The sequence below is a fragment of the Scedosporium apiospermum genome, assembly GCF_000732125.1.
Source record: "Scedosporium apiospermum strain IHEM 14462 chromosome Unknown SEQ_SAPIO_0101, whole genome shotgun sequence".
Lineage (NCBI taxonomy): Eukaryota > Fungi > Ascomycota > Sordariomycetes > Microascales > Microascaceae > Scedosporium > Scedosporium apiospermum.
Window position 1 is genome coordinate 359,135 of NW_015971802.1, and position 13,080 is coordinate 372,214.

The 13,080-nt window shown below is 50.9% G+C and overlaps 2 protein-coding genes across 2 annotated transcripts; both read left to right on the plus strand.

The window, feature by feature from the left end:
• Positions 1–293: 293 nt before the first annotated feature.
• On the plus strand, positions 294–2,608 carry SAPIO_CDS6283 (uncharacterized protein; the record flags this gene model as incomplete). The annotated part of the gene is made up of 3 exons (XM_016788426.1): positions 294–479; positions 557–2,095; positions 2,450–2,608. The coding sequence occupies 3 exons, from the start codon at positions 294–296 to the stop codon at positions 2,606–2,608; spliced, it is 1,884 nt and encodes a 627-aa protein (XP_016642007.1).
• Positions 2,609–4,538: 1,930 nt separating this feature from the next.
• Positions 4,539–7,271, plus strand: SAPIO_CDS6284 (uncharacterized protein; the record flags this gene model as incomplete). Its single annotated transcript, XM_016788427.1, has 4 exons — positions 4,539–5,129; positions 5,208–5,476; positions 5,596–5,753; positions 5,812–7,271. The coding sequence occupies 4 exons, from the start codon at positions 4,539–4,541 to the stop codon at positions 7,269–7,271; spliced, it is 2,478 nt and encodes an 825-aa protein (XP_016642008.1).
• Positions 7,272–13,080: the final 5,809 nt, after the last annotated feature.

Below are 13,080 nucleotides of genomic sequence, written 5' to 3' on the forward strand. Positions count from 1 at the left end.
TCTTCTTTTTGAAATTCCGCAGTCAAATCATCTTATTGCAGTGCAAGAAGAGAAAACACTTGACGAACATTCCCTGCCATTGACTCGCATTGAAACCCCAAGACTTGATCTTCCCCGCCTTGCATTAATCAATAATACATATCCTTAATCACAAACAGAGCTTGAGCTTCTGGTAAGAGGAGAACGAAGAAGAGGGGAAGAAAGAAAAAAGTTGCGTGAAGCTCAAGATATCCACCAGCTAGAGGAAGAGTTGAGAGAGAGAGAGAGAGAGAGCTACCCATTGAGCAGCAAGAATGCTCACCTTCATCGCGGGCTTCGCCGCCGTCTTTGGCACGGCCGAAGGTGTCCGCGCCGCCCAGTCCAAATCAAGAAAAGAAGAGCACCGAACGAGAAAAAACAACCTCGTGGCTCACTGTCCCAAGAGCTCCAAGTTCAGCCCTCTCCTCGAGGGCAGAGCTATCGTCCTCGCCGGAGACAAGGTAAGACATCCTATTCCCCGGTCCCCTGAAGATAAGCTTCATGGCAATTAACATGTCTTCTCCTTCTCGTAATCTAGGTCTACATTGACACAGGCACCGAATACAACGTCCCCTTCGGCCACCCCTTCGAAGGCTACTACCTCCCCTACCCAGGCCAACGATACTCTGGCCTCGTCTCAACAATCACCCACGAGGCCCCCATCATGAACTGGATCTTCGTCCACAAAGACACGTACGAGATCAAATTCGGCACGCGCGCGTTGTCCGAGGGGAACCTCACGGGGCCCTGGGACTGCACGCGGCAGGATAAGCGGCTGACTTTCGGCGGCTGGGAGGGGTTCTGCGCCGTCAAGGAGGGCGATTTCTGGGCGCTTTACTTCGATCGCGACAATGATCGGCTGAAGAACAAGGTGGCGCCCGGGACGCCGGTTATTGAGCTGGAGCTGTTGAGGACGGAGTTGAGGGCGATTAAGCCGGAGGAGGTTCAGTTGACGGAAGAGCAGTTGAAGGCGTTGCAGGAGCAGGCTAAGCTGGAGGCGGAGAAGATGGCTAAGGAACAGGCTGAGAGGGAGGCGCAGGGGCAGGCGCTGAAGGAAGCCTTTATGAAGGCGCAAGCCGAGGCGGAAGAGAAGGAGAGGCTCCAGGCGCAGCAAAATACCCAAGCGAAAGCTCAACCGCAAGCTCAAGCTCAAGCCCAGCAGGCCGAGGAGCACGCTCAACCGGCATCCCAAGAACCAACTCAGCAGCAAGCCCAACCTCAGACCCCGATCCAGCCCACGCCCGAGGTCAAAGTTCAGTCTGAGAGCTCCGGCCAAACGTCTCCGACATCCACATCCGACGAGCAATCAAGCTCTTCTTCGCCGCCGGACAGCTCCGGCCAACCATCGCCAACCTCCACTTCCGACGAGCAGTCTAGTTCCCCTTCGCCGCCCGAACGCCAGCGTACGAGAAAAAGACGCAAGGACCGGCCCACGATCAAGATTCCTTCAAATAATCCCAACGCCACCGCCAGTAATCCCAACAGTATCAACAACAATAACCGCCGTACTCCGAAATCAGGGCGGAATGGCGGGAGAAGATCGCCGGAGAGGACAGGCACGCCGAGTGAAAGAAACAGCACCAAGAGTCCCAACGGCAGAAAAGGAAATAGGACGCCGAATAGGAACGGAGCTCAGAGTCCGAGTCGGTCTAATAATGGAGGAAGAAGCACGAGTCAGGCAAGCCGCGGAAGGAGTCCACCTAGGGGTAATGCCAGACACAACAATGGCCGGCGGAGCCCGGATGCTATGACAACGAGTTCCAACGGCAGAAGTAACAACAGGCGAAGGAGCCCCGATGCCATGACAACCAGCTCTAATGGCAGGAACAACAATGGGCGAAGGAGTCCTGATGCCATGACTACTAGTTCCAACGGGCGAAGGACCCCAAATGGCAGGAGGAGTGGAGCTAACGGACCTCGAACGCCCAGTGCAAGGAATGCGCTGAATAGTCCCAGGAACGCAAACACCAGAAGCCCGAGGGTGGCCAATCCAAGCAGCAGTCTCCGGAGCCCAAGTGTCATGAAGAGCCCTGGTGGCTTGATGAGTCCGGGCCTGGTGTATAGCCCAAGAGGCATGGTAAGTCCTCGGGGACCGAACAGCGCGAGAAGTCCGTTTGGAATAGATGGCATTACCGCAAAATTGGGAACACCGACTTTGCTTGGGAACGACGGGGCAGCCGGGTTGAATAGGCTGACGAGAGGACAAGAGTCAACGTCTTCTTCGAGGTACCCATCTGAGGATGAGCTGCCGCCATCTCCTGACGTTGACTAGACTTGGTTGATATACGTTTAGGAATTGAGTGAAATGGGGAGTTTACGGGTTCTGGAACTTTTGCGGCGACATAGATGGACGAAGGGAAAACACTTGACGGAAAGGAACGGGTTGGATCCTATAACACGGTAGACCTGAATAGCATTTCATTGGGAATAGAAGGACTTGAACTTGAAGAGTGCCATGCATTTGCTTGTGGGGTCCCTAGCGGGGTGGCGAGAACTGAGTCCCATTATCAAGAAGTATGGTGGGATGAGTGAGGGGACACACGGATCTGGCTACGGAGGTGATAGCGGCCCTAATCGGCTCGAGCCTTAACAAGTTCTTGGCGTAGAATCACACTTCTTCTTATAGGACGTTTCACTAAACGAGAATTAATTCAATAACAGAATCATTTAGGGTGTTGCTGACTTCGGTGGATATGGCCGGGGCCAATACACGAACTTGTTGTCGTTGTCCGATCCCCATGAAGGCTTTCGGTGATTGTATTCGGACGCGAAAGAGGGCCCCGGAAGACCAGTGCCCACTTACAAAAAGATAGCCAAGCCCGGTTTCTCGAATGACACTCTCGGCCAGTGGCAACTTGCCGCTAAATACCAACTAAAAACCCTGAGAAGTAAAAACCCTCACCTAAAATGCCAGCTGAAATCAACAAGTGCAAATCTGGTGCGATCGATGGCCGCAATCGCCGCCAAAATTGCTGAAAAGACCAACACCCGAGAGAGAGAGATAGAGGATAAATCAATGCAATGATGGAAAGCCAACAAAAACGTCGTGAAAACCAGCCGTGCAGCCGACATCTGGCGAGAAGGGCGGGCCGTTGCGGAAAAGAAGCTGCCCAATCAGAAGAGTTAACCAACAGAGGAGGGATTCCTCTGCCAGAGAGATGAGAGGTTCTATTCGTGGAAACCCTGGTCATATTGCTTCCTTTTGCTGTGGAGGACGTGAGAGCCTAACAGAGTAGAAGCGGATTCGGAATTTCATGAAAACGCTCTTCCGCTAAGCTATGATAAACCGTTCCAACAATGGCGGAAATTGCATCCCTTTGGCCTCACACCGGATGCGGCCCGGGCTAGCGCTGATTAATTGAGGGAAAGCACATCCGTGCCCTCGACTGTCGACGGAGTTTCCCGAGTTGACGTCATCAACCCCGGAAGAAACTTCCGGCATCCGACGTTCAAGAACAGGGCAAAGGCGAGTTCACCTAGTAGGCAGTGCAAGATTCCTACTCACTCGATGCAACAAATTCAGAGCCTGCTCCGTCCATTTACTAAGAATCAAGAGTAGGTTAGTATGTAACGCCACAGAGAAAGCATCCTTTCCAAGTTGGCAATTGCGTTGACAGCTTACGCCAGATGTAGGCCATGGGAAATGACTCCTGAGGTGGCATCTCGGGCACCAACAGTACTCTGGACGTCTCAACCACCCTTCCCTCACACTCCCAAAAGGCAGACGGACGGAGGTGGCTGGCTATTGCATAACCAGGTCCCGCTTTGCGTGTGTTGGCCTTCTTGGAGACCGAAACGTTCCGTGGAGATGCAGATTATTGATAATTCACTGCACTTTTGGATCATGGGGCGGAATGGCGTCGAAAGGCCGTTCCGTGTAAATGGAACAGGTTCATGTCCAAGGGCCTTCTCCCGGGGGAAAAGAGAGATTGTTTGTCCGCATCATAGCCAACAGAACGATGAGCAAGCAAATACGATATTGTATTGATCAATTACGATGCAGCCTTGGCCTTAGACATATCAGGCTTATTCCGCGCTTCGGCGTTAGTTCTCCGCGCGGTGGCACATTTCAAAATATACTCCGTATTGCCAAGAAAACTGTATATATTCGGCTGTGTATAATTGTAAACTCAGCACGGCTTTCGACTGATAGGTTCAAATATCTGGCGCACCTTTCTTCCACTCCTCCTTCCTCACACCCAAGTCGATGTTTCCTTGTATCAAATCGTTTCTCCCAAGGCTCCTTGGGATATATACACATACACATTGTACATTACCTTAGGGCCTGCCACCTTCACGTCATAGTTTTCCTTACTTCTCCCTTCCGTACTTTACAACGCCGTTGAAACAAACGAGCGGACTGGCCGGGGCCTCTCCTCCCCACTGGAGGCCACCTCACAACAAGCTTTCCGGCTCCAACCAAGCCCGGATCCTTGACCTCGCATTCTTCATTCCACACGGACCGCCCACCCCGGGATTCTGCCTTTTGAACCAGTGACGCTCGACCCCGGTACCTGCCCATGAGTCAAAAGCCTTGGACCGCGGGTTATTATTGCCCAGAATTTTTTTACTTCATCAAGGCGAGGAAGAGAAATGGCGTTAACGGCATCGGTGAGAAGGTGCATTACACGCGGCGGTCGGATCCGGAGGAATTCTGGCAGGTCCGCAAGATTCGCGAGGTGCTCCAAAGCGCCAATCCCCCGATAGAAACCGATGCAGACAGGATTCGGTCGGACTTCCTACCAATCTTCTCGGTACTCGTTTACATCCGCGAGGTTAGCACTATTGAATGGTTCCTGAAAGAAGAGATCTTTGGTTCCCGTCTGCCGCTTTCCGAGAATTACCAGGTGGAAAAAGGCTGCATGATGACCGAAGAGGTTCTTGCAAAGTTCATCAAAGAACAATGGCTTTTCTGCCCCCTTAGCCTCCGTCGGGACTACGACATCCAGTGGAGCGGGAAACCCTACAAGCGTGATCTCCAGGATCGCCAGGTCATACCGATACCGGGGTGGCCGGATCCGTTGCCAAGTCACGATCGTGGAAAGGGAATCTACATAGTGGACTGGCCTGAGAAATTGGATGGAGGATGTAGCGACTCCGGTCCCACAAAGGTAAATGCGTTGACCCATGCCCTGTCTTTAGTACGGTAGGTCCAATTCAGAAGCTAACACAAATTGTCCGTTACAAAGGTTGTCTTTAAAGTGTTTGACATTGAGGCGAGAAGCCGGGGTGAAAAAGAAGCGACCATCTTTCACAATCTCCAGGATGCAAAGCCTCACCCGAATATAGTCCTGCCGTATGGCTCTTTCATCCAACGTGGACGGTACTATATTGCTCTCGAGTATGCCAACGAGGGCAACCTCCTTGACTACTTCAACAAAGGTCCCTCTTTTCCAGACCAAAGATCTCTCGAGAACTTCCTCGAACAACATTTTGCGCTATATTCTGCCCTGCAGAGGTTGGAAGATCCTTGCTATAAAATGTTGGTCAGCTCACCTTACACCCTTCGGGGCAGCATTCCCCGAGTATTATTCTCTTTTGCGTTCGATGCGGCTAACAATGCATAATACAATTTAGAGTCCACCGAGACATCAAGCCGTCAAATATTCTAGTATTTAGGCAGCCCGATGGCGGTTTGATACTGAAACTGAGCGACTTTGAGTGTGCATCCACCTCTCCCCCCAAAGGAGCCGGTCATAGGACGTACTCGTCCGATGATGGAAATCGAACGTACAGTAAGTCACTTTTCGCACACAAATCTTAACTATTTAGGCGTATACTGACCTCCAACAGTCGCGCCGGAACGAGCTGCCTTTGGCAGCATTGATAAGGGGGCTCGCCAGGCACAGTCTACCCGCTGGCAAACATTTGAACTTGGCGCTGTAATCAGCGAGAGCTTCATCTGGGCGGCTTTTGGTAATAGGGGGCGCGAGCAGTATCGAGCAGATCGCAACAGGGAAATTGCCGAGCGCAAGCCAGAAGCCGATCGTGCAGGCTGTGGCTATATGTTTCATGATGGGATAGAAGTCCTGGAATGTGTGTCATACTGGCATAGGAGTGCGGCCGGAGAGTTGGGGCGCTCCAACCATGTCTGCCACGCCGTTAGGCGGGTTTTGGAGAACCATGTTCTGGTCCCAAAGCGTGACCGACTAAAGCCACCCATGAAAGTGAACGATGAGTTCCAGGGCTTTATGGATAGGGCCAGGCAGGGAGGAGAACTACCCGGGTCGTACTCCCAGGTGTTCAGGCCTCGGCCTTCACGTTCACAGGAATCGGCGAATTTGATTCACTCCAACTGGGGAAGCGCCATAATACCTCCGATCGATCATGGTGGTTCAGAAGCTGTTAATTATCACCCCATCAGTCCTAACCTCCTCCGGAACGCTTCGGGCAGATCGAGAGGGGAGACGGAGCACACTAGGCGCCAAGAAGAGTCAGACCAGCCATTACCATTCCGCGCTGCGTGCGATCCTTCAGTAGTCCATTGGAATCACCAACCACTGCATCTGACCTGTGAGCCTAAATCGCCTAGGATGAATAGTTATTTCCAGAGCCCACAGATGATGACCTCCCGACGACAGAGCGAGTCTACTTCCGAAATGCTCTACGACGGGTTCGGTGGGCCATTGACACCGGAACCTGTATCACAGTCGTACTATACACCTCCACAAGGACCCAGAATCGCCGGTTGTGGATCTTTCAATGGCACAATGCCAGGGTTTGATGGCCGCCTCTATGCCCATCATAGCCAAGAACAACCAGCGCACATCTGGGGGACAAATCGCTTTTCTCCGGCCCGACCGCCCAATCCTGCTCCGCAGCTCACGGGTCAACCTCGTTCCGCCCCATCGCATACCCAGCCCCATGTCTCTGGCCAACTCCGCGGCCAACTCCCTTCCGCCCTATTGCATACACAACATCAGAGAGATAGGCATATGCCACCTCAGAGAAATAGGGTTACGGGCTCCCCCAGTTACCGCTTCAGCACTCAACGCCAGCCCACACAGAACAATATTCCCCTCGACATGGCAGTCGAAGATATTTACATGGGCATGCGGAAGCCTACGATCGAGGCACCACCAGTTCCTCAAGACGTCCAAAAAGACCTTGGAAACGTGGCTCTCTCGCGCTTAGCCAAGAGCACGGATCAGGATGGTGCTGAGGCACACCTAACCTCGAACCCCCCCGAGCAGATTGAGCCACCGTGGTGGAATTTGTGGAAGAGATTTGAAATTTGGAAGAAAAGCGGCTGAAACGTGGAGAAGGCTCTCTCTGAAGTGCAAGAGAGAGTGATAACATCTCCAAACGCCTTTAAGCCCACGACACTTTTTTTTTTTTTTTTTTTTTTTTTTTTTTTTCAAGAATTTGGAAGGATGGCAACGCCTGGGACTGTTTTCGGACTCGTTTTCACGTTTAGCAGGTTATTTTCGACTCTTCCCTTACATTAGCAATGAACGCGAGGCATAGATAGCATTTCATTGGGAATAGAAGTACGAAGTATATGGTTTGAATGGTGTAGTGCCTTTCCCTTCAGGGTTCGTAGAGCGCGACGCCCCATGATCAAGAAGCATGCTGGGAGGAGCGAGGAGAAACATGGATCAAGCCTGACATGAGTGCACTGTATAGATGCCCTTTTTCTTCGACGAGGTTTCGCTAAACTAGGATTCAACAGCTTCACGGCGTTTTATGGGATATTGCTAACTCTGGTTGGCACGATTGAGGCGAAACAGTCGGTCTCGTTGTCATTGTCCGGATCTCGGTAAAGGCTTTGAGAAACTGCCATCGGGCATGGAAAGCTGGTATTGAAGTGTCCAGTTACAAAAAGATCCTCCTCGATTCTCGAGTGGTGCTGTCAGCCAATTGCCGCTGGAATCCAGCTGGAGACCCTCGTTTAAAATGCCAGCTGAAATTAACAGGTGCAATTCTGACGCGATTGACGCAACTGCCGCAGTGTTAATGGAATTGCCGCCAGGGTTGCCAAAGCGAGGGGACCGGCCGAGAGAAGACCGACTTCGTCGAATGAAAAGCCTATGAAAACAGCTTTGAAAAAAGCGGTGCAGCCGATGTTAGGCGACAAAAGGCGTACATTTGTGAAAAGAAACTGTCCAACTGGAAAGGCTGCGCAACAAGCGAAGGATTCTAGTATAGGGGAGATGTGAGGTTCTCTTCGTAGAAAGCGTCTTCGAATTACTCTGTTTCGCTACTGGTGGGTATAAATCACTTCTAGCGGTGCTGGAAGGTGCATCTCTTGGAATCTATAGAATTTGAGGTAGGAAACCCTAAGAGTGGGCCGAGAAGCCCATACTCGGTCCTTCCGCCCCAATCCCTCATCGTTTCTTGGAGATTGAGTCGCCCTCATTGTCTACAGTAGTGTACTCGACGAAGTCTGCGAAGTACCCTGCTAGCCTCACACTTCAAGCAGCCTAGCTAGCGGGGGTAGCTAAGGCAGCATCGGTTTTGAGGGAAAGCGCATCCGTCCCCTCGGGACACTGTAGACCGAGTTCCCCGAGTTGACGCACTTCGGAAGAACCTCTGGCATCCGAGAGTAGTTCGGAGATATTACAAGGTACAAAGTACACCGACTATCCAGGGCAGCTTCCCTCAATTCAAACGTCGAACGAGAGAAGAGAATCGTGCATCACATGTAAACGAGGGTCTCGCTGCGTGGGCAGGAAAGGACTACACTAGACTGAAACCTTGAGTTCGTTGTAAAGTATAATTGTAATGCCCTTAATAGTGGATCGAAAGAAAAAAGAAAAGGAGCAAAATAAACTAGACTGGTAAAACGGGAGCTCCCGAGCGTAGGTACTTCGTAGGCCAGAGTGCGGCTTGTCAATGGGAATCGATCTCGGTCTGGTGATCCGGGGAGCGAGGGGATAAGACAGGCAGCGTTCACCGACCAGCTCTCCCAAACGATGAGAGAGAGAGAGAGAGAGAGAGAGCGAGAGAGACCTTGCATCCCAGCCAGCCCTAAGCGAGTAGTAGACTAGGTTTGCAGGACTGGACACGAAATTGAAAAGCTGAGATGTCTGAGGAATGGGATATTCCTTCTCAGCTTAAACTGACTCGGTTGCACCTTACTTCGCAAGCTTCATTCACATCTCGCCGAGGAGCTGCTTAGTGCTGGCGAAGAACATGCATTTGTGGAACCGGACAACATGCGGCACAATCCGATTTTCGGTCACGAGTTCAACATTAATGTTGACGCTCGCTGTCAAACAGAAGAAAAACTGGACAACTGACCACAACGGACCGACATCAGACCAAAATCCGCGTCAAACAGTTGACAGAGTGGAATGATTCTCCCACATATGTACAAGCATGTAAATACACACTCGTTGAACCTGCTTCGTAATGTATGAATCCCCTTCCGGCCGATTTCTGGCCCTGTTCGTCTCTGGGGCGTCACACAGCGGGATCCAAGAGTGACGTTGTGCTCTCAATGCTTGGACACTACGGAGCATACTACTCGCTAGTGTTAGTGTGTCCATCGTCAGACAGGGAGGCTCTAGCGTGCATGCAGTTCAAATTGTTTGCCAAGCCGCGAGTCTCCACAGCGCAGCCCGGAAAAGAAGCTTGGATCGAGCCTTATCTTCAGGGTCCCATTTTCCGTTTGACATTTTTTTCCCATAACTAAAACGTCTGGACGAGTGACAGTCCGGCATCTCAGGAAATTACAGAACCGCACACCTGCATCAATTCGATCCATCCCACACTTTTTGATTTCTTTTCGCATTTTCTTTTCCACACCCTCCCCCCCTTGCAAGGAACGGCAACTTTTTTTTCGTTTCTTGTCTTGGTCTTCACCGACCTCGGTCGCTTTTTTCTCGGAGTTCGAAGGTGCTCTCCGTCAATGGCTTTTATGATTTTTTTCCCTACCCTCTTCTCCTGCTGTTAATTGGTCCCCATTCGGAGAATTGTCGTGTGAGGCAAGTACTCTCCAAGTAAGCATCGTTGATGTCATAAGTGCTGTAATGGAAAAAGGGACGATTCCCAGTGGCTCGTCAGTTTGTCAATGCCGTCACCTCACTTCCTCCAACTCCTGTAAAGAAGGCTCATCCTGTCTGTCCTGCACATTCCGTCCTGTCCTACACCACCTCGTAAAATGTCCAGACAAACCATTACTCAACCGCCAAGAACTCCCCCCACAAAGCACCCTCCTTCGAGATCCTCCAATCACGCGTCGCCGTTTAGAAAAAGTGCCCCAAATAGGCAGCCATTTCCAAAGCGCCGAGCGCCGCTAAAGGCAGACTCCAATGCTGGGGAAAGAGAAGCGAAGGATGCCGGGTGGACGTGCAGCGGACCCCACAAGAAAGGGCGACGACGGAGCACTCTGAGACTCTTGATTCGCCCTGCTGTTGGTGTACAAGTAGCGTCCTTTTCGGTTGATTTTATGCTTTTGCGATTTCGCAGCCCTGTCTCGGGGAGGACGAGAAGAAAACAGGACAAGTTTGTGCGTGATGTCGACGTCCCTCCGTAGATGAAAGGATCGCCAGCCCAATAAATCCGCTAGCTAGTCCAGTAACTCCAGTCCCTCCATTAACCTTTTCGTTCAAGTCCCCTTGATCGAACTTACCCCCGTTTTAGCGCACCAGCTATTATTCTTTCCCTCGACAAATAGGAAAACAAATTGATTCCAAGTCACCAAGTCAGCACATCTCTCCACACACACACACACCCCCTCATAACCTTCCCCATTCTTCGCCCACCCAAATATACACCACACTAACTTCGTGCTCTAAGCACTAGGAGATTGATCCCTCTCATTCGTTCTCCCCTTCCAGTCCGGGGTTTCCTTCACACCCCCCTCCACCCACGAAAAAACCCGTCCGTTTTTGGCTTCCGAATGGAAAGATCGTAAAACTCCTGCAGGGTCTGGTGGCAACCCGCACGAAAATAATGCGGAACGCGCTCTCCATCTCTCTTTCTCTTTCTCTCGACGCTTGGTTTGTCGTCGGAAAGCTGGATATTTTGCTTGGATCCTTGTAAGTACTTCGTTGTAATTTGTGTGCGGTGCTCTCTCTCCTTCCTGCTCTCTCGCTCGCTTTTCGGGTTGCTTCGTAGCCGCACCCCCGCGCCGTGAAACAGACACCCTCTTCTGTCTCCCCACTCCTTGTTGGCGCTGCGTGTAAGTGGGAATCATCCGGCGTGTGTTGGCTGTTTTATCTTCTGTTCGCTAGGATTAGCTGAAATGCTTTTGTGTGCTTATAAAATTTCGAGGCCGGGTGTCCTCCTTTAGTTCCATCCATATAGCCTTGTATCCCCCTCTTCCTTCCCTTTGACCCAGAGCTCCTGTTTATAAATCCTCTCTCCTTCCTCCTCCATCTTCTTTCTTTCTTTCTCTTCTCCCCCCTCATCTCAACATCATCCACCAACTCCTACCAAGTACAACATCCAACAGAACCTATCGAGAAAGCAACAGTACCAAACATCTTCATCCTCAATACTTATCCAGCCTCTATCCTCTTACAACACCAACATCAAGATGCCTTACGCTCCTCATTGCTGCAAGTGCGGAAGCATGATCGTCATCTGCACCTCGTGCCCCAGCTGCGGCCACGAAGAATGCCAGACCTGCATATAAGTTCGCCTACGTGCGGACTACACGGGGTGGGTTGAGAAGGGGAACCGGGGAGGGAAGAACGAAACGCGAGAACCACGATCCGGAGAATGAACCTATTGAAGTTACCATGAGTGCGGACGAGAGATTTGAAATCTTGGGGATGGAGTAAACGAAGCGGGCTGAGGGTAAGCTTTTTAATTCTCCTTTCCTACGATGTTCCCTTTTTTGGATATTTTTATCCAGTCTTTTTTTTCTCCCCTGGATTTCAAATGGTTCCCGTTGCCGTTTTCCCCAATCTGGACCAGGCTGTGTCGTGTGTGCCGCAGTGGTCAAACTTTTTGCCTTCTCCATTCCTCCCGCGACGATGCCTGCTGCAGGCGATACGTCATAATTCCGAGATGCACATGTCAAGCCTTGCATTGTGTTTTTCGCACTGTGTTCACAGTACGGAATTCTCCGATATCCTTCCCTCCTTCCATGCTGAGATCACACATGAGAGAGATAAAACCATCGACACGAAAGAAACGCTTTGTATTAACAAGAGTCTCTCGTCGCAGAAACCTACCGCTTCCCCGAGATTTACTCTCCAAGGTCTACGACTGTAATTGAGGAATTTCGCAGATCCAAACGCGAAGGACCCGTTTGTTTTGAACGACAGAAAAAAATAGACTTCGACGGCCAAGAAACAAACACACCCAGATCAACGACGGCGCTTAAACCGGAGCTGGGCAAAGCATGTCCGCGTGACCTCCCCCAGACCGAAGGATCCAAAGGAGCTTAGCATAAGCATACCTTCTCCTCACTCTTTGGATTTGGCCCAAAGAGGCTTATCCAAAGATTTGTTACGTACTGGCTCGGTGTCATCGAAACTGAGTATTGTTTGACCCCCCTTATCTGATGAGGCAACAACCGGAATGCATGGAAGCGAGAGGAGGAGGGTGTCATGGTTCATCTAGCGGGTTTCTGTGACGAGCGATTCTTTTTTTGGTCCTTTTCTTCTTCCCCATTTCTGTTTACGGGGGCATTGTAACATGGGTTTATGGGTTACACTGGGCAGCGTGCTTTTTTTTCTTTTTATTCTTCTTTCATGAAGCGATAAAAGACGATGGGAAACGGCAGAGAACGAATGGTTTCGATGACTCGCAAAGCGAACGGACGGGAGACGGATACCCTTTCGGCGTTTAGTTGGTTCATTCTCGATGACTCTTCTCCGCGAAGTTTGTTTTATTCATAATAAATCTTTGGTCTCGATTGAATTTCTCAAACTTTATTTGGTGCCATTTGAAATCAATTGCCTTCGGCTCCGTGACAGATCGTAAGAGTGCCAGAGTATGATACGATAGAACTTCCTTCAACCCTGTTCCCGCTCGTCTCGACTCAACGACATCTTCCATCTCCATTGATCAAAGATGACTTCCACTACTGTCGCCGTCCTAACCGAATGAATGATCCTGGCACCGATGGGATTAAGAAGTTGCAGATAATCGTCTGATACAAGC